This window comes from Melozone crissalis, unplaced genomic scaffold (genome assembly GCF_028551555.1).
Source record: "Melozone crissalis strain CALT ecotype California unplaced genomic scaffold, PUWL_Pcris_2 ptg000016l_1, whole genome shotgun sequence".
Taxonomy (NCBI): Eukaryota; Metazoa; Chordata; class Aves; order Passeriformes; family Passerellidae; genus Melozone; species Melozone crissalis.
Window position 1 is genome coordinate 43206830 of NW_026535794.1, and position 23879 is coordinate 43230708.

General features: G+C 39.6%; 1 protein-coding gene across 1 annotated transcript in view; it reads right to left on the minus strand.

The window, feature by feature from the left end:
• ZNRF2 (zinc and ring finger 2) overlaps nt 1–23879 on the minus strand; it is a 53465-nt gene that overhangs the window by 7378 nt on the left and 22208 nt on the right. Inside the window, exon 2 of the mRNA XM_054274231.1 lies at nt 15160–15255. Within this exon, the coding sequence (XP_054130206.1) occupies nt 15160–15255 (96 nt within the window). The remainder of the gene's footprint in view (nt 1–15159; nt 15256–23879) is intronic.

Genomic DNA, 23879 nt, shown 5'->3' on the forward strand with positions numbered 1-23879 from the left:
GTCAAGGAGGACCTACACATTTCTACAGGTACCTTACTATTCAGCAGCCAGGAAATATGTGTGTATGTGATTACACACTTATGTTACTGACTTAATTTACTAAATCTTTATGGCTTCTGTCACATCTGTTTTTCTCCCTCTCCATTTCTTACTGTTTCCTACTGTGCTGTTTCTTACTATGCTTTCCTCCTCTTCACACTCATTTTCCTTAAAATGTGTTTTCTCTAGACCTGGATTTTCTACCACTCCTCCTGCCCTCCATCATCTCATTCCATTTTCTGCTGCAAATCAGGCACTGGAGGAAGGAGGAAGAGAGAAATATTTTAAACTATCTGATACAAATAATATGGACAGCCTTCTTATATGGGGTTAATGTCCTTGGGAGAAGTAGACACTGGAATGGAAGGAAAACTACTATGCACAGGAAATGCTTTTCTCATGTAGCTCAGCGACTGAGCTTTGCAAACTGGTACTGACTGCAAGCAAAACCTGTCCTTCCCAGTGCACCCTAAGCACTAGGAGAACCAGCAGTTTCTTTGACATTACAGCTGGTTTTTAGTATTCTGGCTGCCACAAGAGGAATACTCTTGATTCTCTAGGGATCGTTCTTGGATGACCAGGTCAGCCATCCACTGCTGCTCAAAAGTTGAGGCAGAAAGACACTCTGAAGGAAAGATGATTCTTAAGTGCTCAGAGCTCCCAACAGAAGGAGGAACATAATTCAGTTGTCACTGCTTATGCTTATTTTGCCACTCAGCTTTCACAGCTACAGGGTCAGTCAGCAGACTGAGCAAGGCAGAGCTGAAGCCATTAGCTCAGTTCACCTATGAAGATTGTGCTTTCACAGCCAGAAGTGGAAATGCACTACCCTCAGCAGGGTAGTGAAGAAGCAGTGGATTTCTAACTAGAAAGATTTCTCTTTGCTCTAGTATAAGCCACCTCCTCTGGATCAAATTTAAAAGGGAAGATATTTAACATCCAATATTTTAACTTGTACCACAGCTAAGCAGTTTTCAGGATTCACAACACTACAAAGTTGAGCATGTCAATAACTTAAATCCAAATTCCCTTCTATGCTGCTGAAAAAACCCAATACCCTTGTGCTAATCAAACAAGCACAGATGGTAACTTTTTGTGCATACAATCACCCCAAACAGCACTGCATGACTCATATGGTAATACCTAGAACTTAAGCAAGCCACAAATACCTTCCCAGCCACAATATACAAGAACTAAACCTCTCCAAGCAAGCTAACAAGCTGCAACAAACGTGACCCTTCATCAAATACTGACAAAGTGCTCGATGAATTGCTGGGTTGGGGGGTGTGGTGATGTTTTTCAGCATCTCACTCTTCAGCCCTTGCAACACTGCAGCCCTTTACATTCTCCTACTCAAAGGCCAAGTGTTATCCTTGTTTTCCCCCGTCCCTCTCACGTTGCTCAGTGTTGGTCCAGGACTAAGATAGCTATGTACAAACAGATATCCATCATGAAAGACTTCCTGCACACACATTGTCTATAGTCTTTGGTGCTCCCTCTTCTTAAAACACAAAAGTAAAGAGGAGGGAGTTTGCAAAACAAAGGGAAAGTCACACCACAAGAAAAATATTTGCAGAATTAGGCCTAAGTGGCAATACCTGTGTAGCAACAGCAGGCTGAGATAGGAGGAGATGGCTACAGAAGTGTCATTGTTTCTTAGCTAACCCACATTTGAAGAACTGGATTTAAATTTTTGTGGGACATTCTGAGCTTAGTAAATTCTGAGAAATAGCTAGATGCTTCCTGTTCAGACAGATAACAATCGGGTCTATGGTAGAGAAAAACACTTCTGGTGAGATAAAGATAAAACTGAAACAGTAGGGACAGAAATACATTTAAGCGAGCACGAGTAAAAAAGTCAGTGTTGTGTAGTTGTAGTTTACCTAAACAGAATTGTATCCAGGTAGCTAATTAATAGAGAAGGCAGAAGGATTTGCATGCTGAAGAAAACTGAGTTCTTCTGTAGAGAGATTTAGCTTCAGTGACAAGGGAAACCCAGCTGGAGCTATATGATACAGGGTGCCAGTACAAGTTATAGTTCTGAATAAAACCCAAAATTTAAATCCCAAGTATAAATAACACAGGTTTGATACAATATCCAATTAAGGTATCTTGCTTGCAGACAAAGTCAAGTTTGCATCTTGGGGCTCCCAGTGGAAAGCTATGCTTTGCAAAAAAAGGCCAAGCAGTCAGAGAAATAAAGCTCCTCACTTCCAAGCATCCACATCCACAGCCATTCCTGTGGTGTTGTTATCAGTGTACCAGCTTTCACAGGCCAATTTTTACACTGCTGACAGAGAGTGTTGGGGTGAAATAGGTATTCATACTAGATAAATTCTATTAGCCCAACTGGCCATGAAATGTCTTGATCTCCCATCTTGAGACTTACGGCTAGTGACTATGCCTTTCCACAGTGATTCAAGATTTGCTCTCAATACAACTATCTGATTTACTCTAAAACTTCTGCTTCAGTCTTTCCAATGTCTGTTTAATCAGTCTTCTTGCAGTTTAAGATGCCTTTGGACATTAAATAATCTCAAGATAGCTAAACAACTTTCTCCTGTTGCACTGACTACTAAAGATAAATTCCATTCATCACATTTGTAAGTACTATGTCTTTAAATTGCCAAATTTTAGTTTAGGTATCAGCCAAAGAGCTGCACCTGTTCATAACTGAACCACAAATAAACAGTCTTGTCCTCCAGAACATGATGTATAAAGACTTTTTGCCAGCCTTACCCATCTTGTACTAAGTCACTTCAAGTGAGCTGACATATATTTGTTTTTTGGATGACCCAAGGGGTACCTAATTCTTGAAGTATCTTCCTTGGCATGATGTATTTTATCCTGAGGCTTACCCCTCTCCTATCAGAAGCATTGCTTCTGTGGGACAATACTTTAAATCTTGTCTTCTCAGAAGGTGATTGAGTGAAAAATTCTTGAATGCAGCCATAGCAAACTTGTGCCCCATGTGAAATCTCACCATGAACGGTGTACCCTAGCACATGCTGCCTGAACAAAGCTGCTCACAGCAGCACATGGAATAAGGAAGCTGCCTTCAGGCTGTTTTCTTGGGTTTTCACCAGTATTACATGACCTCTCAGGTTATCGAGTGTTAATCTTGAATGTCAGGAGTTAAAAGCAGCATGTAAAGGGGCAAACCCACAAGAAACAAAACAGCAGCAAAACAAGATACCTTAGGAAACAGCGTAAAGAAAGGATCACTTGGGGAAAACATCCTCCTTGGCTCCATGAGGGAAGAATGATTTACACTTCTCAAGGCTGAGTTTACCATCAAAAAGGATCTTGCACCACAAGTATGCTACAAAAGGAAGAGTGGTTGATTAAATGGCCAGAGGCAACCAGATTGTATTGCTGACAGAGTCTGCTGCATTTAGAGAGGATCCTCTCTTCCAGGGAGCTGGAGATAGAATAGAGCTGGGATGAAAGTAACTTACAGAGCAGGCAAGAAAGAATAGAAGTGTGGGATCCACACATGCAGATCTTTTATCATTTTTGTTTGTTCAGGAGTAAAACAAAGCAAAATATTTTAGTGCTGCTTATGTATACCCACCAATCTATATCAGTACCAAGAAACTGCTATGACAGATGAAAAATCAACTTAGGTCTATTGAAAACTTGGGACTGCAGGCCAGAAACCTAGTACAAAGGTGGTGAACCACACAGTTTCTGCTTAAGCAACAGGCAGGGTTACCATGCAGGGTACACTCAAGAAAAATGAGAGACTTGAATTCCAGCTTGCCTTGCATAGCAGATAACTTCTTTACCAAAGGTAAAAAAACACCAAAACCGAAACCCAAAAAAACTTAAACCCAAACACACCAAAACAAACCCCAATCACTCAACCAATTAACCAAAACAACAACAACAAAAAAAACCCAAACAAAACCCAACCCCACCAAGGCATATAACCCCAAGAATATTTATCTATATAAGGTTCTTCTGGTAGTAAATCACTTGAGTATCTGAGTTAATGATTTCATGAAGAAAAGCTACCACTGTGGTCAGGGGAAGGGTGAAGAATTCCTTCCAAATACAGAGCAGAAACAGGTCTCTTCCCACAACTTTACAGTCAGAAGGAATATTTCACTCAGATGCTGTAAGCCTGTTAAAATGAGCAACTTTTGCAAATCAAGACTGGATGCTATCACAAACAATGTTCTTAAAAACTTAGCAGGTAAGGCAGAGCACGGATGTGGCAGAGGAAACAACAGAAGATGACAGTCTGATCAAGCTGAAGGAAAGATGTAAGTTGGATAAGATCTCGCAGGTGCAGGATGTTGATGTGGCAGTTCTAAAAGATCCCCACTGAGTTTGGGAAATTCCTTTTGCTTTGTCAGCTTCTTTTATCCCCAATGTAACAGAAGATCTAAAAGACTGGAGAGAAAAGTTTTCCAAATGGCGAATCTTCAGTCGTCACCATCACTGAAATTGCAGCCAGAAGCCAGAGAAATTGCATTGCAAAGATTTTCAAATAAGACGTTTCATTCTTCGTGGTCTGCAATGAACTAGGAGTGTGATGGGGACACACTGACCTAATGAAATGCATGAGAACTCTCACATGACAGATAAAACAAGCACATTAGAAAGTTTCACAGAAGGGTAGGGCAGGAAGTGTCCCTGAACAACAGAGGCAGAGAGAGAATGAAGAGAAGCTGCTCAGATGAAGTTATCTCTCCTATTAGTCTGGGCAATATGGGTTACTTTAAAGGTGACTTGTTTTGAAGTTGGATGAAGGATTTGATTCCATGTTTTGCTCACTTTGTCCTTCTTCAGGTTCCTATTCCAGGCTTCCTGCAGGTGCCCTAAGCACAGTAAGTTTTGCCAAATCTTTTTTCCAGTCTTTTAACATTGGCCAAGTGACTGACTCATTGCAAGCAGAGGAGTTTGGTTTGATCTGATGCAAAATGAGTGCACAGGGAGATGGCATGAAAGATGAAACCATGAGCCTAAGGTAAAACAGGAGGGGGGGAGAAAAAGCAGGTGTGTGTGACTAAGACACTATACTTAGGGAAGATAGGATGCATTACCAAGCAACAGACAATGAAAACACTGGTGCCAACACCCAGTGTGCATGAAGTCTGTCTTATTAACCCCAGTGCCAGGTGCTAGGCCTAGAAGGTACTTTTCCCAGCAGGCTCCAGATCAGCCTTCTCCAGATTAACACAACTTTTGGTGTTAAGATGCATACATGGGACAAGGATATAAATCACCACATAATTTTTACTTGTCTGTCCTTTCTGTTTGCAGCAGACTCCTTTTTACAAGCTATTCCTATTTTAAATGTAATTATCCTTGTGATATAGATGGAATGCAAAACATGTCTGAATGCAAAGGTTCTGATAACATCAGCTATTGAGTCAGAGTTTTCAAAGTTATCTCAGTTTTTCTACTCTACACTAATCCATTAGCTAGTATTCTAATTTATTGCAGCAAGCATAGAGATACAGTATTATATGGAAGATGTGTTTAAAAAACCAAATGTACCCAAAGACACTTCTCCAGTATTTGTTCCAAGTTACATGCCCATAATCTGGCTGTGTATTTCTAAAGCCATTTAAAGTTCTATTCTTCTTCTGTTTTTCGATTTAGACGTTTCCAAAACTATTGAACATCATTATGACATAATTTCAGCTAATAAAGCCATAGATTAAAATAGACTTCCTGGGAACTGGGAGAAGAAAAAAGGTAAGTGTTAACCAAACAATTCCTTCCTCCACCTCTTCATTCCAAACAAATAAACATTATTTATGGGCTAAAAATTAACAGTGAATACTACATTCTTGCTTAGCTACACAGGGGCCATCAAATACCTAACAATACACATCAATAGTACCTAATTATACTTCACACAAGGAAGGAGGGCATGAGGAACATGGTCAAAATTATGAAAATCTGATAATGGTTTAAATTATAGATAAGGTGGTAGTGCAAGGTTAAAATGGAAGTTGATGTTTTTATGAGGAAGTTTTAACAAGGTTTCATGAGTGTTAATATAATTCAGCACTAAACACCAGTGAAGTTTCTCATGTTTCAGCTGTGTGTTAGAACTTGGGGTTATTTCTGAAGCTGAGCAAATCTATAGCCATGTGAGACAAAGTCATGCAAACTTTGGGGAGCAAAGAGGTTCCCCCAGGGAGGACAGAATAGGCAAGTCCAGTATTTTGTACCTATGTCAGCAGGTGTTTTACATCCTGTTCTAGAATCACTGGATTTTGTTAAAAATACTAGAAACTAGACTAGAAACTGGTAATCTTTCCCCAGTGTAAACAGTGATAAGAATCCCCAGTTTAGAAGTGAGAGTACTCTATCACACTAGCAGTGTTCTCATCCAGCTTGTTTCTGAAGAGTTTGCCTTGTTTTATCACTGGAATCCCCTGCAAAAGCTGGACTGACTTCTTTTGTGCATTGAAAGGCTGAGTCTGCAGCTCAGAAGCACAGGACTATTTAAGTAATCAAAGGGCAGAAGGTTTTAAAGCAAGATTTTAATCTGAAGAAAAAAATAAATTACAAATGACATTTCAGGTAGTAGTTTCTAATTGATCTGCCCTTGGGGCAGTTTCTGAGCCAGAAGGAGTAGCTTATTCTTTCATACTTCTTTAGAGGAGGGGGGGAAAAAAGGGAGGGGGGGGGGAGAAAGTCCTGATCTGCAAATAATCTGTATTAGTTCCTAAAAAACTGAGAAATTTAGGGAAAGAAATATCATGAAATTTCTACATAGATCAGTGAGATGTACTCTGGTATTTATTTTTTAAGACCTAATGATTTCCATTAGTATTATTTCAAAATCCAGCAAATGAAATCCATTTTCTATGATTAGAAAAGGGATATTTTCAAGGTTTGTCTCCACAGGGCAACTAAAAAAAAGGAAAAAAAAGAAAAAAAAGGAAAAAGACTGCTGCTAGCAAATGAGTAAAATCTCAAGGTTTTAGAGGTATCGGCTTTAAAGACTGCAGAAATACCACAGAAAGCTAGCAAAGCTCGGAGCATTATTTCCCCCGGAGCTAAGTTCGCAGCAGTCACAAGACTGCAGCAGTTGCAGACGCGATTTATGACATCCTCTGAATGACCTCTCCAGCTAAAGACTGATTAAGTGCGAGCCATGGAAGGTAGCTCCGTCTGCCCGCATCACATGGCGCGCACTCACAGCACAGCACGGCACAGCACAGCACGGCACGGCGGGCAGAGCTGTCCCCGGCCCGGCGCTGCCATTATGTAAGGGAGCACAGCACACGGCAGCAGCGCCGGGCCGGCCCCTCCCCAGGGCACCCGCACATGTTCCCTGGCTCACGGGTGTGGCTGTCATTTTCTAGGACAAGGATTGTCCTTTTCACAGGTGTGTCTGTCATTTTCTAGGACAAGAATTGTCCTTTGACTTCAGCAGCGCTCTCAGTGCAACAGCGGTGTCTGGGGTTAAGGAGTGGCATATGAGCAAAATAAATAACTTGAGCTATTCAGCACATGAATGATCCCATTTTCTCTGTTTCTTCCAGAAACAAGTGGGCTTGTTCTATAGCTGTCAAAAGCTTTACTGTATTTATCCACAATATTCCCATGGCACAGGTATGCATTTAAATAAAGGCAATTCCAGTGTATTGAGAAAAAAAATGTTGTCCTGCTCTCAAGAACTGAATTAAGTATTAGGTGACATTGAAGCTATTTTGCCATGGCTTTGCCACAAGAAGTTCAGTCTAGCAGATTTAGGCCTGGCTGAATGAAAAGTATGCGGAAAATACTTCTCCCCAAAGGTTTGTTAGAAGAGTAAGTCACATGCACAACAAATCAGGGAAAAGTGTAAGATATTAATAGGTGTGATGTCTGCAGTGTGTCCTTCTCAGCAGGATCAAAGCATATCCACTTTAGTTCATTACAGCAGAAAGAAAATCCAGCATGATCTACTGAGCATCTCCAACCTGAACCGTGAAAGTGAGCTGTCATAGCTTCTTCACAAATCTATATCCCACATTTCTCTTGCATGCAAAGTAAAACAAGAAGCAATATTGATACTTCAACCACCACCACTACATCTCCATGAGTATATCTTGCAGAGATAAATGGGGCAGTCTGCAATTCTGGGAATTGCTGCTCCAGACATTCAAAGTACTTCCCCGTCAGTTACACTGTGTTCCCATTTGATGAGCTTTCTTCACAACCACACCAATACAAACACACAGCTTACTTTTCTGGCTCCATAGCAAAGGGTTGACAGTTTGTGGGTGTGGAGGAAAGATAAGAGACAAGCTTCTAAAAGTGCTGCAACTCCACACTGTAAGAAACTGACCCAATTCATCCAGTGACTGAGGCTGGAATGGGGTCACTGAAGCAGGTCCCACCTCCTCCCTTTGGGCAGGCACAGGTTGCACAAGTTGAACTGCAGTGTGGTCTTATTTTAGTGACATTTATCAGCATTACTCTTCTCCCTTCCCAACAAATTTGAAATGTAACAGGCTGCTTTTGCAGTGATGCTTTTCTGTGAGGCACCAAAAACTGTTGAAGGAGAGGTTTGGGATGGTGGGAAGGAAATACAGCTTTATTGAACAAAGGGAGGAAGAAATTAAGTTTGCCACTCTTGGCAGTCTGGTTTGGACAAGCAGCTGTCTTTGGCTGGTGAACATCAGTAAAAGTCTGCTCTTGTCTAAACATTTCTTATCAACAATTCTTAAAGGGAGAAAGTACACACCAGTCAATATATTTTAATCAAACATTATTTTAAACATAATTGCTCTTCCCTCCTCAAATCTAACAATGATTTGCAAGAAAAGTTATGAGAAGTCTGGGTCAGTATTATATTAATTTACAGAAGAACATCTGTGCAAATGTCTGAGATGAAAATTTTATTTACTATAATAATGTTCTACTGTCACCACTTTAAAAAAGTCTCAAAGTTCAACAGTTTTTTATATTTTCAAGAACTACTGAAGAAAACAGTTTTAAAGCATTGGGGAAACTGAATGAACCTCCTACATAATCTGGAGTATGTTCATGAGAACACAAGATCAAAACAGTAAATAGCGCTATTTTAACTGCAAGCAGGAGGGTAAGTGTCTTTTTACATGTTCTGTTAAACTACCTTTTAAACTATGCTCTTCTGCCTCCCCAGCATCCCTGAGGACAGAGCACAGAACCACCTAGGGCAGAGTGAGAATCTAGCCAGGAATCTTGTTAAACTTTAAAAATTACAGAATCAAGAAATTCTATGAAGAATTTTACACCTTGGATAAAGTGGAATGAAATAACTGATCTGCCTTAGCATTATTTTGTACTGCTCTGCTAAAAGTCTAGTCCTATTAAAGGATGAGGACAAGGAGGAAGGCTTAAGCTTTTCCAGGCAGACTGGCAAGGTGCCCTTTTGCAAGGTCTTTCAAGGTATGATCTCAGGAACTGTGGCAGAGAAATTAACTTGAAGTTAATAATCCTTTTCATTCCAGAAGTTTTGAGTGCACCAGTCAAAACAGCTGAGAGCATCAGGCCTGCTGAATACTCTCCCTTGGTGCACAGAAGTGACCAAGCAAATCAAGTCACTGCAGTGGGCAGGACTACCAGAATCATGCATTTTGGTGCTTCAAACATTAGGTTAAGGTGCACTATTTTTCTTTCCGTCTATCCAGCAATATGAACTCAACAAGTTCTGGCATAATTATCTTGTCCCAAAGATGCTGAAACAGGCAGCAATCAACAAAGGTTGTAACTTTAATTTACCTAAAAATTAGGTCAGCTCCATTCACAAAGAATGTTTCCAAAATATTTTTATTTAATCCTTTAGGTGACTCATGCCAGTATCCAAGTCTCTGCTTTTGATCAAAATGCATGTTATGGCCATCATTTCAAAGCTGACAACTCCTTTAGAAGGATTATTGCTTACACAGATCCCAGCTCAAGATTCTGCTCACATGAAGGCCTCAGCATACGGCAGCCCCAGCAAGCAATGCATTCCTCTCAAGACAAAACTTGACCCAACACCTCAAACCAATTTAGAACAAAAATCAGTGTGTTTAAATCACAACAAAACCCTGCTTTGCATCCTTGCTCATCTGAATCAATTGCACTGTTGCGGCCCAAGTCAGTTTGAGATCAGCTTGGTCAGAGCATGGTGCTAATAACACCAAGGTTGTGGGTTCCATCCCTGTGTGGTTCACGCACTTAGGAGCTGGACTCAATGATCCAACTGTGTGTACCTTCCAACTCAGAATATCCTGTGATTCTGTGAATTTGGTTAGATGGCATGGGAACCTTCCACTATTTGTGCCTGGTGATGCAAACACCCCAGAAAACAAAGTACATTGCCAGAGCACATTGAGTTCCACTCTTATTTTTCCTTCTGGTACACATACCTTCATTTTTAATATTCTGTCTATAACAGATTTCCACATAGTTAGTAATTCTCCATTTCAAAGAAATTGGATAAACTCTTAATATAAAATCATATCTGCAATCCCTGCTATCTGTGATGTCAGATCTCCAGCTGTTTTTTAATATGATAGGTCTAAAAAATTCACTTATTGTAACTTAAATAGAAAAATTAAAGTCCTTCCTTCAAGTAAGGAAAAAACCTTCAGCAGTTCATGCACTGGATATCTTAACATTGTTCCTCTCTGAATTACACGAGTGAAAGCTTTTCCCCTTAAAATGAACCTGAGTAAATATGCTGGCCAACAGTCAGACCCACTGCCACATGTGAATTAAATGCAGAGTAGTCTGAGCAAGAGCAGCACTGACGTCAAAGCAGAAGCACCCCTGAGCGAGCAGCTTTGAGGAGATCAGCTCAGAAAGTTTCCAGTAGAACACCATTCCAACAGAAAGTGCTGACTTGATGAAACTCAAAATATTCCACAGGAATGTGCTAATTCAATCAAAACTTTTGAAAGAGGACAGGCCGGCTGGCCAGGCCAGCCAAGCAGCCTAGTGAGCTGACTGGCTCTCCCCAGCCCTGCAGGGTCACTGGCTGCCCCATCTGGCCAGCTGCCAGGCTGCTGTCCCTGCCCTCTGAGGGGCCCTCGAGTCATAATAAAACTAATGGAGTCTTACAAAGTGTGCTGAGAAACAACACAAGAATTTAAAAATGAAAACCAGAATTATTTCAGAATCAAGCGCAGGGTTTCATCAGAAGGTACTGGGTACGTTTGTTGCAAAGCATCTAAAGTCATGAGTCTCTCTTGTGTCTCCTCAATTTTTTACAGAACATCTTCCAGTGAAAAAAGCTGTATTAATATTGCAACAACAGAATAATTATATTCTAAATCTAAACTTTACCAGGCACCTGTAATCATCAGCAGGGAGTTCAAGGTAAGTTGCTTCCAAAGCACTGAGGAAATTTACATAAATGCCCATATCTGACCAAAACATGGGGCTACAATTTAAGCAAAACCTTTCACAGAGCAGTCCCTAAGAGGGCTCCCTGCTTGTCACCATGACAAATTTGAACAAGATGGTGCAAGGAGCCTCATTTAACACTCTGGAGAAGCTCAAAGGATTAGGTATGGCTACACAATATTTTAGCAGTCTTTAAAAAAAAAAAAAAAACAACCTGTCAACTAGCAAGTAACCCACTTTCTTCAAAAACTGATTTTTGGCAACCTGTGGTTAGCCAGTGCATGGGACCTACTCGGGCTTCTCAACAACTCAGCAAGCATTTGCTAACTGCTAGGAAAGGTTTTTAAAGACAACATCACCAAGCACCATGATATTTTCTGCACAATACCATTAATTTAACCAGCTTTTGTACAAAAATGCCTGGATATTGGTTCATGTGTGAACACCACAAGTAGTTTAAGGAATGTGGAACAAAGTTCCACAGAAAAAAAGAAAGAGCTCTTTTAAAATGCCTAATTCAGTCAGCAATGGGATCTCTGTTACAGACAAGTCACATGATTTTGAAAGAATAAGGCTAATAAAATGTACTGATATATTTATATGAAAATCAGCACAACTTCCAGCATAGAACTGAGACAATTTTGTGACCACTCTTTCAGAAAACACATGTAAATCAGACAGCTGCCTGAGTTTGCAGTTCACTGACCCTTTCAGTTGCCAAATGCAATGCACAAAGGTAGCTCAGAAAGCAATTAGAGATTGGCTGGGAGGACTCATTAATTTATTTAAACTTCAAATCACAGCTAAGTAGTCTTGTAACATTTTTCTGGGGGAGACTATATGCCTCAGACTCATATTTAAAAAGAAAGGTTTGGCTTCTCAGAATGACAAAATACATGCAAATTTGCTCCCTGGTGTTTCTTAGAAATAACTAATACATTTACAGTACCATGAGGAAAGACATCTAGAACAGAACTAGACATAAGCACAGTTCAATCCAACTGCTCAATCTCTAAATACTTCTGCACCTGCAAAGTCTAAATGTCTCTTCAACTCCTTGCAACACAAAACTAAGAGCTAAAAGAAGGTGAGGAGAAAAAAAAAAGGAAGAGAAGAAAAAAGATATTTTCCCTTCTAGTGATAATAGGACTGGGAAATATCAGTGACCAACAGAAGCAAATGATGCCTGCTTGGCTCTATTCTAGTATATATGGCATGAGGCCAAGATAACAATGAGAAAGTAAAGCATAGAGATGCCTTCTATTTTGGAAGCAGGTATCAAAAGTTGACAGCAGCATCTTTTCTTCTCTCAAACAAAACTTGGGATGCCCTTGGCCTATGGTAAAAAGGCCGATTCATCACTGATCTCATGATGACAAACAGCAAAACAGACAAGAAAAAATGCATGGATATAGACATTCATATGCAGGTCTGGGCCTGAAATCATGGCAGCATTAAGTTACCAACCTGCTAGTTAATTTTTTTCATTAGCCCCATTAAAGGGACCACAACTATAACACAAAGGAACAACTGAGCACTGCACAACTCAGAAGCCATATCCTCAATTTCTTCATGCTGCAGTAATTTAAATAGCCAGCTACAGGCTATAATTTCACCTTTAGTCCCTGACTCCAGGAGCTAACCAACTGGAGCCACAAGGATCAATGCACACTTCTCTGAAGTGTGCATGAAAATGAGACCATACTTCTACGTATCTCTCTCAAAGCAGCTTACCTAATTTGATAGTTTGCTTATTTCACACTTACATAACCATTTCCTAGAATCAGTTTCTGAGGCTCACTGTACAGCAGACACTCCTAAGGCAAGAGATGACAAGCTGCTGTTAACTCCTATTGCATTGCCCACAACAACTTTTGTCATGCTGCAGATTATCCAGTGTCTTCAGCTGCCATTCACAGGTTTTTCTTCTGCTCATCTGTTGACTTAAAAAACTGTGCAAAGGTAACAAAATGGCCCAAAGGGGCTCCAACCAGCAGTGTGTAAGCTGAAACAATGCAAGATGGAAAAAGGAGTCTGAATAAGAATATATCACCACTGTGATTCAAACAAATATCATAAATGATACTGAGAGGTTACATTATACAATTACCATATCTTCAAACAAAAGTCAATCAGCTGAGTGCACTCATATGTACATGTAGGAAGCAGCAGGGGAAAAGGATTTCAGTCAAATTTGTGCACCCCCCATCAGGTGGATTAGTGCCAGAGCTTGTTCTCTGCCAGTCTGCCTCCTCCTGCTCCACCCTAACTGATCCCAAGTGCATTTTCCTGCCCTGACTGGGGTGACTAGTGTGCTTCTCTTCTCTCCAATGTCCAACATCCCTCAGTACACACCTTATCTTGGAAAATGCTCAGACCTGAATTTCAGAAGGAAAAATAAAGAGGAAAAAAAGCACTCTTTGTTAGATGAAGTCAACCTTCTCAAATACATTTGTGGCAACACCAGGAGAAAAAAGAAATATTTACTTTTCCTAAGTACTGTGCTTTCAAATGGATTTTGCAACTCTAAGCATATGATTTCAAATTATTTTTGCAGTTAAGAGCCAATAGTTTTGGATAGCATTATGGTATCCAAAAAATAAGATGGGCCCAACCATTCTTCAAGATTTGTTTCAATAAAATGGTCCAGTGTAGAATACCCTAACAGCAAGGTACCTGGAGGGTCAAAGAGCCCGTGACACTGCAGGTTATTTAGTTAGTAAATAACCTGTGTTGGAAGGGACCTCTGGTGGTCTGGTCCAGCCCCTCACTCAAAGCATGGTCAAGTTAGACTAAATTGCTCAAGGATGGAGGTTGCACAACCTCTTCAAGTGCCTTGACCCCTCTCATTATGTCACATTTCTACTTAACACTGAATCAGATTTTTCCCTGATGTAACTTGTGAGCACCAACTTTCAGCTTCTTGCTGTTCACCTGCAAAAAAAGCCCAGCTCCCTCTCCTCGCCACAATTTCTTTCTAACTGCATTCTATTCTGACATCTGATGACTGGTGAACAGTAATCTCATTGAAGATGCACTGTAAGATTTTCTGCCAAAGCAGGCACTAAAATTTCACTAAGACTTTTTAATTCCTTGTTTCCTCAAGCCTTTTTTTGTGCTTGCCGTAGAACTGAGTGTCAGCCTAAGCCACAGTGATAAAAAGGCTTGAACTCAGTGGCAAAAGTCCTGTTTGCCTTGCATTAAAGCTTGTCTTGAAGGAGAGCTTAGTAGTAGGGGAAAAAACCAGTGCTACTACAGGTGATTCATTTAATATTGGCCAGCTTGATTAAAATAACAAAAACATATAGCCAGTCTTTATGAAGTATCACATATGGAATCAAGTGAAAAAGTTCTTTAGTTCCTCCCAGAAAATGTAATTTTCTTGAATAATGTGCAAATGCACAGCATGTCAAGTAACAGTCCTTAATAAAGTCCCCAGGAGACTCACTTGACCCACCTCACCACCTGATGTCATTAAATGAAAGGAGGTGTAAGCTACACACATCTCCACTGGACAATAAACACACACTGACCAGTAGTCAAAAAATGGAATAAACACATTCAAATAAGAATAATTTTATGTTTGCAGGATACAGGACAAATTATATTGGCATGCAGCATACAAAGACCAAGTTCTTAGGAATTAATTAGAAAACAAACTACAAGCAAAAAAACCACCTAATTAATGAGTCCACCAAACTAGTTACCAGAATATCTTATTAAGTAAAGGACTATTATCACACCAATGTTTAAAATGAATAAATAATTATCAGCTTACTTCTTTCTTACCATTGTAGGTTATCCTTGGTTTTGTCAAACACATCACAAGATGTAAATCCATTTCGTCAGAAGATACAAATTTTGAACATACAGGGCACTTGAATCCTATGAAAAATAAAAATGTGTAAGTGTGAGCATACTCAGCCATGTAGCAAATATATTTAAAAAAAAGAAAAAAGAAATCCTGGGGGCTTTTCAGTTTTGCCCTGACATTTCTTACATAAATAAGATTCCCTTGATTTCAAAAGATCTCAAAATGGACCATTGTTTCTGGAAATCATTCTGTTGACAATTGCAAACATTGTTAGCACCTCTGGAACACTAACTTAACAACTTAACAGTTTAGGGCAGGAGCAAGAGAATCACATGACTTCCCTAAAACAAATTACAAATGTGTAGAGGATAGAGCCATTAAAATTTGAACTTGGGCAGGAATCCTGAATTAACATGTTAATTTTTACTGGGAATTGTACTGAAACTTCAACCAAGGATCTTGGTTTTACATCTTGTCATACAAGCTGCAGCATCTTTTACCAGTCTGGGGCCCTGGAAAAATATTAACTCAGGGGTGTTGCCTCACCTACTGAATCACTAAAACTTCCTGTAGCACTGAAGTTGTTTGACTGCTCTCATCCTAGCCAAACATAACCTTGTTTAGCTTTTGAGGTCACCGCCTCAGGCAACATGGGGTAAAGAATAATTAAGACAGTCTGGATTGTGATGCAACTGCATCACAGCCTATGACAAAAGTGCTTAATACCTAAATTTATGTCATTGCCAAAGACAGCAATCTTCCTGTTAAAGGACAAGATCAGCTGGACAACTTTTACAATCCGCAGAAGAGCCTGATTGATTTTGATCTGCTGAATAATTAACACACAAGTGAGAGACATAAAAACCACCAGTAGGGATGTTGATGCATGGTTGCTGTTCAGGAGTGGACCTACAGGCAGATTGTCCAATAGGACAACATTCAGCAAAAATATCGAATCTACATCCACTCTCAGCACAAAGGCACAACTTTCTCTCTGATGCTGTGAAGAGTAATGATGCAGGCCTTTATAAAAGGTCACTGCACCTTCAACCAGCATTCCCATCTGGGCCTGCTCCCACATCTTTTAGTTTGTTGCCTCTTGCTTCTGTACTTCTAACCTTGGGAGTCCACAATAAACCAAGTCAGTCAAGGATGACAAGCAACTTGATGCTGCACTTTCAAATAACTGATGCCTGAGAATTTTCATCTTTACTGTTAATTATTATCCAGATGTAGATCAAGCAACTAACCTGAAGCATTAGCACTTGATACAAGTACTGCACTTTCCTTATCAAGAAAATTATGTATTTCTTATGGGCAGCTCATAGGAAGCAAGTCAAAGGACAGCTAGTAACAACCACAAGGAACTCAGGGCAGCAGCTGAACATGTGCTAGAAACCACTTCCTGAGATAAAGTACAGTTCTGCTTCTTCCAGTTTTCAATTTTAGTCATATCTATTTCTTTGTGTCAATCTTACACTTCAGTTTGATCACTGCTCTTCTTGATTTTATTCCTCCTCCCTCAACCCACATTTTTACAAACAACAGATCAATAAGCATAGCACAGCCAAACATGTCTATTGGAAAAAAACAGCTGAAAGCATTCATTTACTTGCTGAAAGCTTTATCAGTGACCTTTCAGCCACTGTGTAGCCTCCTTCACACAGGTGTCCTGGGTGACTTCATGATGCTGAATTGCATCCCCATTTGTCTGTTTAGCCCAGAAATAAGTTTTGCACCTTTAAGACTGGTTCAGACAGCAAAGAGGGGGAGAGAAGAAGCACAGAGTTTGTTTTCAGAAACTGCACTCACTCCTCGACATTCCTGCTCCTGGGCTGTGTTGTCTGCAGAACAGACAGTGAGAGAGGGCTCTCCTGTGCTTTTAGTTAGTTTTTGGCTAGCTGAGGCAGTGAAGTTCCCTGGACTGTGTTGTTTTTTTTTTTTTCCTTGGAACTGTTCAAACATACTCTGGACTGAAGAACCCAGAAAAACACCAGGAGCTCACTCACACCTGTGGCCCACCAGGCCCAGGACACTGCCAGAGAGACTGATAACAGACTGGCTGAGCTGAGCTGCAGCCCAAAAAGAGGACTTTCTGAATTTATTATCTCTTCAGAGGAGCAAGAGGTTTTTTGATTTAGTATTGTTTGTTTTTTGTGCTGGTGGACACTTGGCTTGTTAAATGAACAGGAGGTTTTCCACTTTTCTCCAATGAAATGTTTTCCCAAACCAGTTAGGGGAGAGGCTGCTTGAATCTGCTTTCTAGAGGAACCCCTTTAGAGGTTTTCTCTCAAATTTGCCCTAAACCAGGGCAGCAGGCTACATCTCAACATGATGAAAATAAAAATTAGTAACTCAGTCTTCCAAACACCCAAGCCCACCACCCATTACTGTTCTGTTAAAAGTTTCTTCAAAAACTGACCCAGGGTAAATTTTCTCTCAATCTTTATCACCCTACTGCTGCTGATTGCTAGGTTTTGACTGGACTTAAGACCCAAGCATTATTCTCATTTATAACCTTCTGTAAGGCATAATTGACAAAACAGTTCGATGTGAAAAAGCCTCAAACTTCCTTATATGCTTCAGACTGAGTCCTGCTGTGACATAAGGGGGTGTTTGCATTACAGCAAGTTGACTTTTATTTTCATGGCTAGTTAAGCACTGAGACAGTCATTAACAAGTTCTCTCTGCTTTCTGGACAGAACTCTTCTAGCTTATTCCCTAGAGTCATGAGCACATGTAATTGAGAGTGACAGGGAGCAGGGACAACCACCAACAGGTCCTTAGAACTATTGTTAAAGTTAACAGTGTTAAGAAGGTATGTATCCCAGGAATTCTTGGAGGAAATATTTTAATCTAAATAAAGTACTGGGGAGAGCTTGAGTGAATAATAATGATAATTTAATAATAATACTGCTTTAATTTAAACCATGCTTCAAGATAGACAGCAGTGAAAAATATTTCAGGTTATCCTCCCCCAGAGTATTCAGATGAATATGCTTTTACCACCATGCACCTGCCCTTATACCTAGTAAATAATTTGTATTCTAGCAATATAGTAAGTATTTTAACAATACATTTTGTTGTGGCTTGTCCTGTGTCAGAGGGGATGTGAAGGTAATGGTTAAACAACTACAAATATACTGACACAGCAAGTCTGGGATACCTGGCTGTTGTAGCTCTACTCAGTGTGCAGAACTGAAGAACCCAAAGAACAGAGCACATCACACCTAACTAAGATCCAAGGAACAACTCAGCTGACCGAAATAAAAGGTGTATTTGTGAAAAATATGGTTTTCCAGGGACCACAGTCAGCTGTATGCCAGAGACTAGCATAATAGTAGAAAAAGAGCCTTGGGCTCACAGCACTTGCTGAAACATTCTTGAAACACAAGTGAAATCTGATTTCTCATGTCTTCACAATGTTGAGCTGCAATCCAGCTCCTGGATTTAGCCATCTTCCCCAAGAGATGCATAGTGTAAGATTTGTGCAAAGGAAATTACCATCTCCAACTCCTTTTGGTAACCCCAAAGAACAATTACTTTGACTACAGACAAAATATTTACTTTAGTCTAACTGTATTTGAAAAATATAAATAAGCAAACAGCATACACTGTCCACAAGCCAGTTGAAGGTCCTTTAAAAGCTCATCTTTTTCTTCCTTTCCTCAAATCAGAAGGCAATACCTTCAAATCAGCATGACCCAGTTTACAATTAAGTACTGGGAAAGAACAAAGACTCCATTGTACCCCTGCCCAGCAGGATAGCAACATTTATAGCCCATGTTTGTTTTTACTGTCTTCTCAAGGAACAATTCCAATAACTTAAAGAATATTTCACATGACTTTAACAATCAGCAATGGGTCAGAAATAACTTGCTCTCTACATGACTTGTATTACTGGGTTTTGTAGATAATTCACAGACATTTGGACAAAAAAGTGGAAGCAGTTAGCAGATGAGGTAGCATCACAAAAACCTATGAAACTCAATCAACTACTTTCTCACCCTCTTTACAACGGCAGTACAATAGATAACATACAGTTCTAGGTAAAATCCAGCTCTTAGGAAGGTGTTGATTTCAGAGCATCCCTTATTTTTGTCCCAGATAACAACTATCACCTTTGCATCAGCGTTATCACTGTCAGCACATCACTGCAAAGTCCTTCCTTCTCCCTTGGTAGAGAGCTGGGGCTGTGACACACCCTAAATCCACTGAAGGACCATCTCTCACCCCATTCCCTACATACAGAAGTACAGCACTAAAGAACTGAGCACCAAAACCGAGCAAGCACACACACCTCTAGCTCACTTTTGCAACTGCATCCTTAGGAGGGCACGGAGCCAAATTCTTACAAGCTCCCACCATCTAGTTTCACAACCCTGAGTACAACACTGAAAGTAACACATTACTTAAAACAAAACCAAAATCCTGGGAAAAAAATAACAATTACAAGAAACAGAGACAGAACAGAAAGTTGCAGTACAGCTACTAAAAAATCCCAAGGTGACAGAGAAAATCTGAAATAACTAAACCTACTTAAGTATCAGGACATAGCAGAGGTGAATTCTGTCTCATTCTCTCTTGAATTTATCACTGTCTTAAAGCTCTGCCATCTTTTGCAAGTGATCCTCCAGTTAGCTAAGAAATCCCATATTCTCTGACATCAATCTACCAAACTCACACTTTTCCTCTCTGGCAGACTCGGGAACTACCCACTGGGACAGGTTGATGGGTGGCCACTCACTCCATCAGCACCAATTTCAAGCCCTTAGCGATGCCTTACTGTGTTTGCCTTGCTGTGCAAACATCAGGCTGCTTATGTTTGCACATCAGTGCACAGCAGAGCAAACATAAACATCCAACGAAAAACAAACTCCCGGACTGCTAAGATTTTTACAAAATCATGCTGGCACTTATTCTGGAATATCTACTTTGTGGAACAGAAAAAAAACCCACAAAACTGCTAAGAGCTTCCAGACAACACAGGGCAGAGTGTCACAGAATTGCACATAAAGAAACATATTAGACTTGCACAGAAGAGAGGATGATCCTTTCAGACAAATATTAAACAGTTGTAGAAAGAAGTAAGCACAAATAAAACCTGCACCAACACAAAAGACTGAATGAGCTTGATCAGAGTAACTTTTCAGCAGAAAACATCAACCGGAACACTGCCAAAGCCAAACTAAAAGCAGAATGGGAGTAGCTGCTCTTTTAAAGTATGCAGCCTATTACTATTTTAAGTCTTTGTATCCTTGCGTTTTCAAATAAGATGGATAAATCTACCTTGTTTTGCAGTTAAAGAAGTCGTAAGAGAAATCCTTGCATCCACACACTTTTTCTAAAGTGTATTTGAGAATAAGAAGCCTGACAAATGTTACTTACATATTCACACATATTCTTTGGTACTTCAAAAAAGAAGTACAGACAATCTGGAAACATAGCATCCAGTAAATTTGATGTATGAGGGTGGTATGCAAAATCACTATCATACAAAGAAAGCCTACATAATAATGCTAAAAAGGAAACAATACAACACAAAAAAGAGTTGGTTACTTCTTATGTGTTCAGTAGACATGGAGAACAGTCAGTAACTCTGCTCAGTATAAAACACATATAGACACTGGGAAGTGTGCACCCTTTATCTTCTTCCCCTAGTCTGAAAACAAACAGGTTACTCTGATGTTTCCTCACAGGCCTTGATGCCAAAACCTTTTATTGCTCTTCTTGTCCTCTCTCCAATCTTAACCATGATGCACTGCCAAGAACTGGGCAGAGATTTCAGGCTAAGACTTCATAAGTACTTCCCTATTACATTGTTCCATTACAGTAGGTGTTAGTATATATAGATCTATCTATACACAGTGATATCTCTTTTATGGGTGTATATATAGGTAGGTACATTTTAAACAAACCAACAGGTGATTGGCTCATTCCTCTCATGTCTCACAACAACCCTTAAATATTCAGCAGAACCATTGCTAGCCAGGTCCATTTTTATATACAGTGCTATATTTTTGCTCACATTTATTAACTCTTATCTGTCTTTTTTTATTCCATTATTGGCCCTTTTTAAACTTGTTTAAAAAATTATGAATGCAAATTTTTCCCTCCATAATGCTTATAAGTTTAGCATTTCATTTAGTTTTTTCAAGTGCCCAGCCTCCAAAAAAGTTGACTGAAAACAAACCCAAAGCAGACCACTATGACATTTCATTTGAATTGTTTTCCTAAAGCAGATGTATGATCTTTTTTCCCCTATTTCAGCATCCACCTACTTTTTCACCTAGACCAAATTCTCTAAGTTGACTTATAAGAATATACATCAAAATAGCATAAATATTTTCAAGTCAAAGCATAATGCCTCTGCTTATTCCACTTCTTCCTTTTTCTGTTCAACTGTGTAGAAGACTGTGAAGTAAAATTTTAGGGACAGCAGAAAAATAAATGGAAATCATTCAGCTTCTCAGTAAAGTAACAGTCCTGGTCAAGATAAAATTCTATTACTTCCTTCTTCTGTAAACTAATTTATAAAACTTGAAGTAGTTTAAAAAAAAAAAGCTGCCCAGTAAAGGGCACATGGTCTATCGGAGTTATATGGTCACAGAATTCTCTCTTCTCAGACAGCTGAAATGGAAAAAGAGAATGAGTAATTCTGTAAGCAGAAAACCATGAAGCTTTGTGCACTAAAGCATATTGCTTTAACACAGCTGAGATCTTGCCTGGCAAGTTTATCCTAGCCATCAAAGAGAATATGAAAATTATTTCACACTAAATTCAAGAACAAAGAACTAACATTTTTAAAAGTCTTTAAGTTAGAAAGCAAAAGAAAAAAGAGCATTACCAATTGCCAGGGAACCTTCTACAGGAAAATTTCTAGGTGCTGTGGCTGGCAATAGAAATGGCTACTCATAGAAAGTTTGACACTTTATGGACTTAAGTTTTTTGTTAAGAAAATGTCTCAGTGAAAAATCTAGTTCTCTACCTTTCATCCTTCCTTCTGTTGTTCAATTGTCTAAGCCAGGAGAACACAGCACCACCTGGAAAGACTTCTGGAGGTGAAAAGAAATAAAGAAATACTCTCCTCACTTTGGGAGAGAATATGAAATCAAACAGAAATAAGGAACACAGTACAAACATTCTAAGCTCTGTCTTTTCTAGAAAACTGAGCCACAGTAAGAACAAATAAGCCTTTACTGATTTCAGGTTCATAATCTAGTGGGGTTTTCTTCCCCACTTTTGTGCCATAACACTGAAGTAAACAAATCTGTGAATTCCTTGAGGGAAACAAGGGATTTTTTCTTGTGTTTTTTGATTTAAACATCCCACAGAACTCAGTGGGAAAGGGGGATATATAAAGTGGGGAATAAAAACAAATCTGAACTATTTTAGTTTAGGAGTCCACAGAATAATGAGAAACTATATGTTTGGATAATACTTCATGTCCTAAGCAAAAAGTTATGAAAGACAAAATTTTACTTCTTCAGCTCCCTTCATCTCGGTAAGTGGGAAAGTTAGATCTTCAGTAGCAATCACTGAAAAATAATGCAGTACAGAATGAAGAAGATCAATTGAATAAGACATTTTCTGACTCATAAACAAAGCCTTGATCAACTACACAATTCAGGTGTCTAATACCAATGTAAAATTATCATGTAATGATGATTATAATTGACAGCTGCAGTTTTAGAAACTGAATGAACACAACAATTAAGACAGAAAAAAAAGAGCCCAATTTTAATATATCTTGCAAACCAGAAGATGAAATTACAGGCAGACCTATGGAAAGCTTGATATTAACTTTAAACAGAACAATAAGAACAGCTGTTGTTAGAGGAACAGCCTTTTAAGAGTGACATTTCAGATCGATGCAAGCACTCAACAAAGGGAGAAAGACAAGACCTTGTTGGCTCCACCTGTTTTGTGGGGTCAGTGTTATCCCCCCAGTCCCATCATCCATAGGGATCTGTGGTCAAGCTAAAGGAGAGATTGCTCAAGTCTCTGCCATCCAAAGTCCTACAGTACCTGCACTTTCACACTGACAAGCACATCAACAGGAACAGTTCTTCAAGTGACTTGGAAGCCATTTATTCCCTCTTCAACTTACTACTTCATTACCTGCATTTGAAACACTCACACCCTGCCCATCACAGATCCATACCACAAGTCTCTCAATGGATCTGAAGTAGCTGAAGACTGACAAGTGTGAATATAAACTTTGGTTGGGAGCAAGCTTTGGTTTTCATATAAAAAAGGCTCCACCCACACCCTAAACCCAGAAGATTTTAGCTTTTGGCTTACAATGCTCGAGAAGCACATTTTCAACTAGCAACCAAAAACTCCCCTTAACAATGAAACTTTGCCCAGAGGAATATCTTTCACTTCCATTGTACGTTCCCAAGGGAGGGTGAAGGGGAGAGAACCCAAGGAAACACACTTCTCTTTTTCATGGAGGTGTGATGACTCCCTTCAAAATCCAACTCAAGGACAAGAAAGGAAATACACTTTTCTTCTCTCTCCATCATCAGATCTTTTGCAAGCAGAGACAGGAGCAAGGTCCCCCTCCAGCCTCACCAACAGGGTAGCATAAGGAATATGGGAATAAAGTAAGCCTATCACCATTTCAGAGGCTTCTCTACACAAGTGGAGCTACTTGCCACTCAGGTGAAAACATTGTGGAGCTGAGATGTTG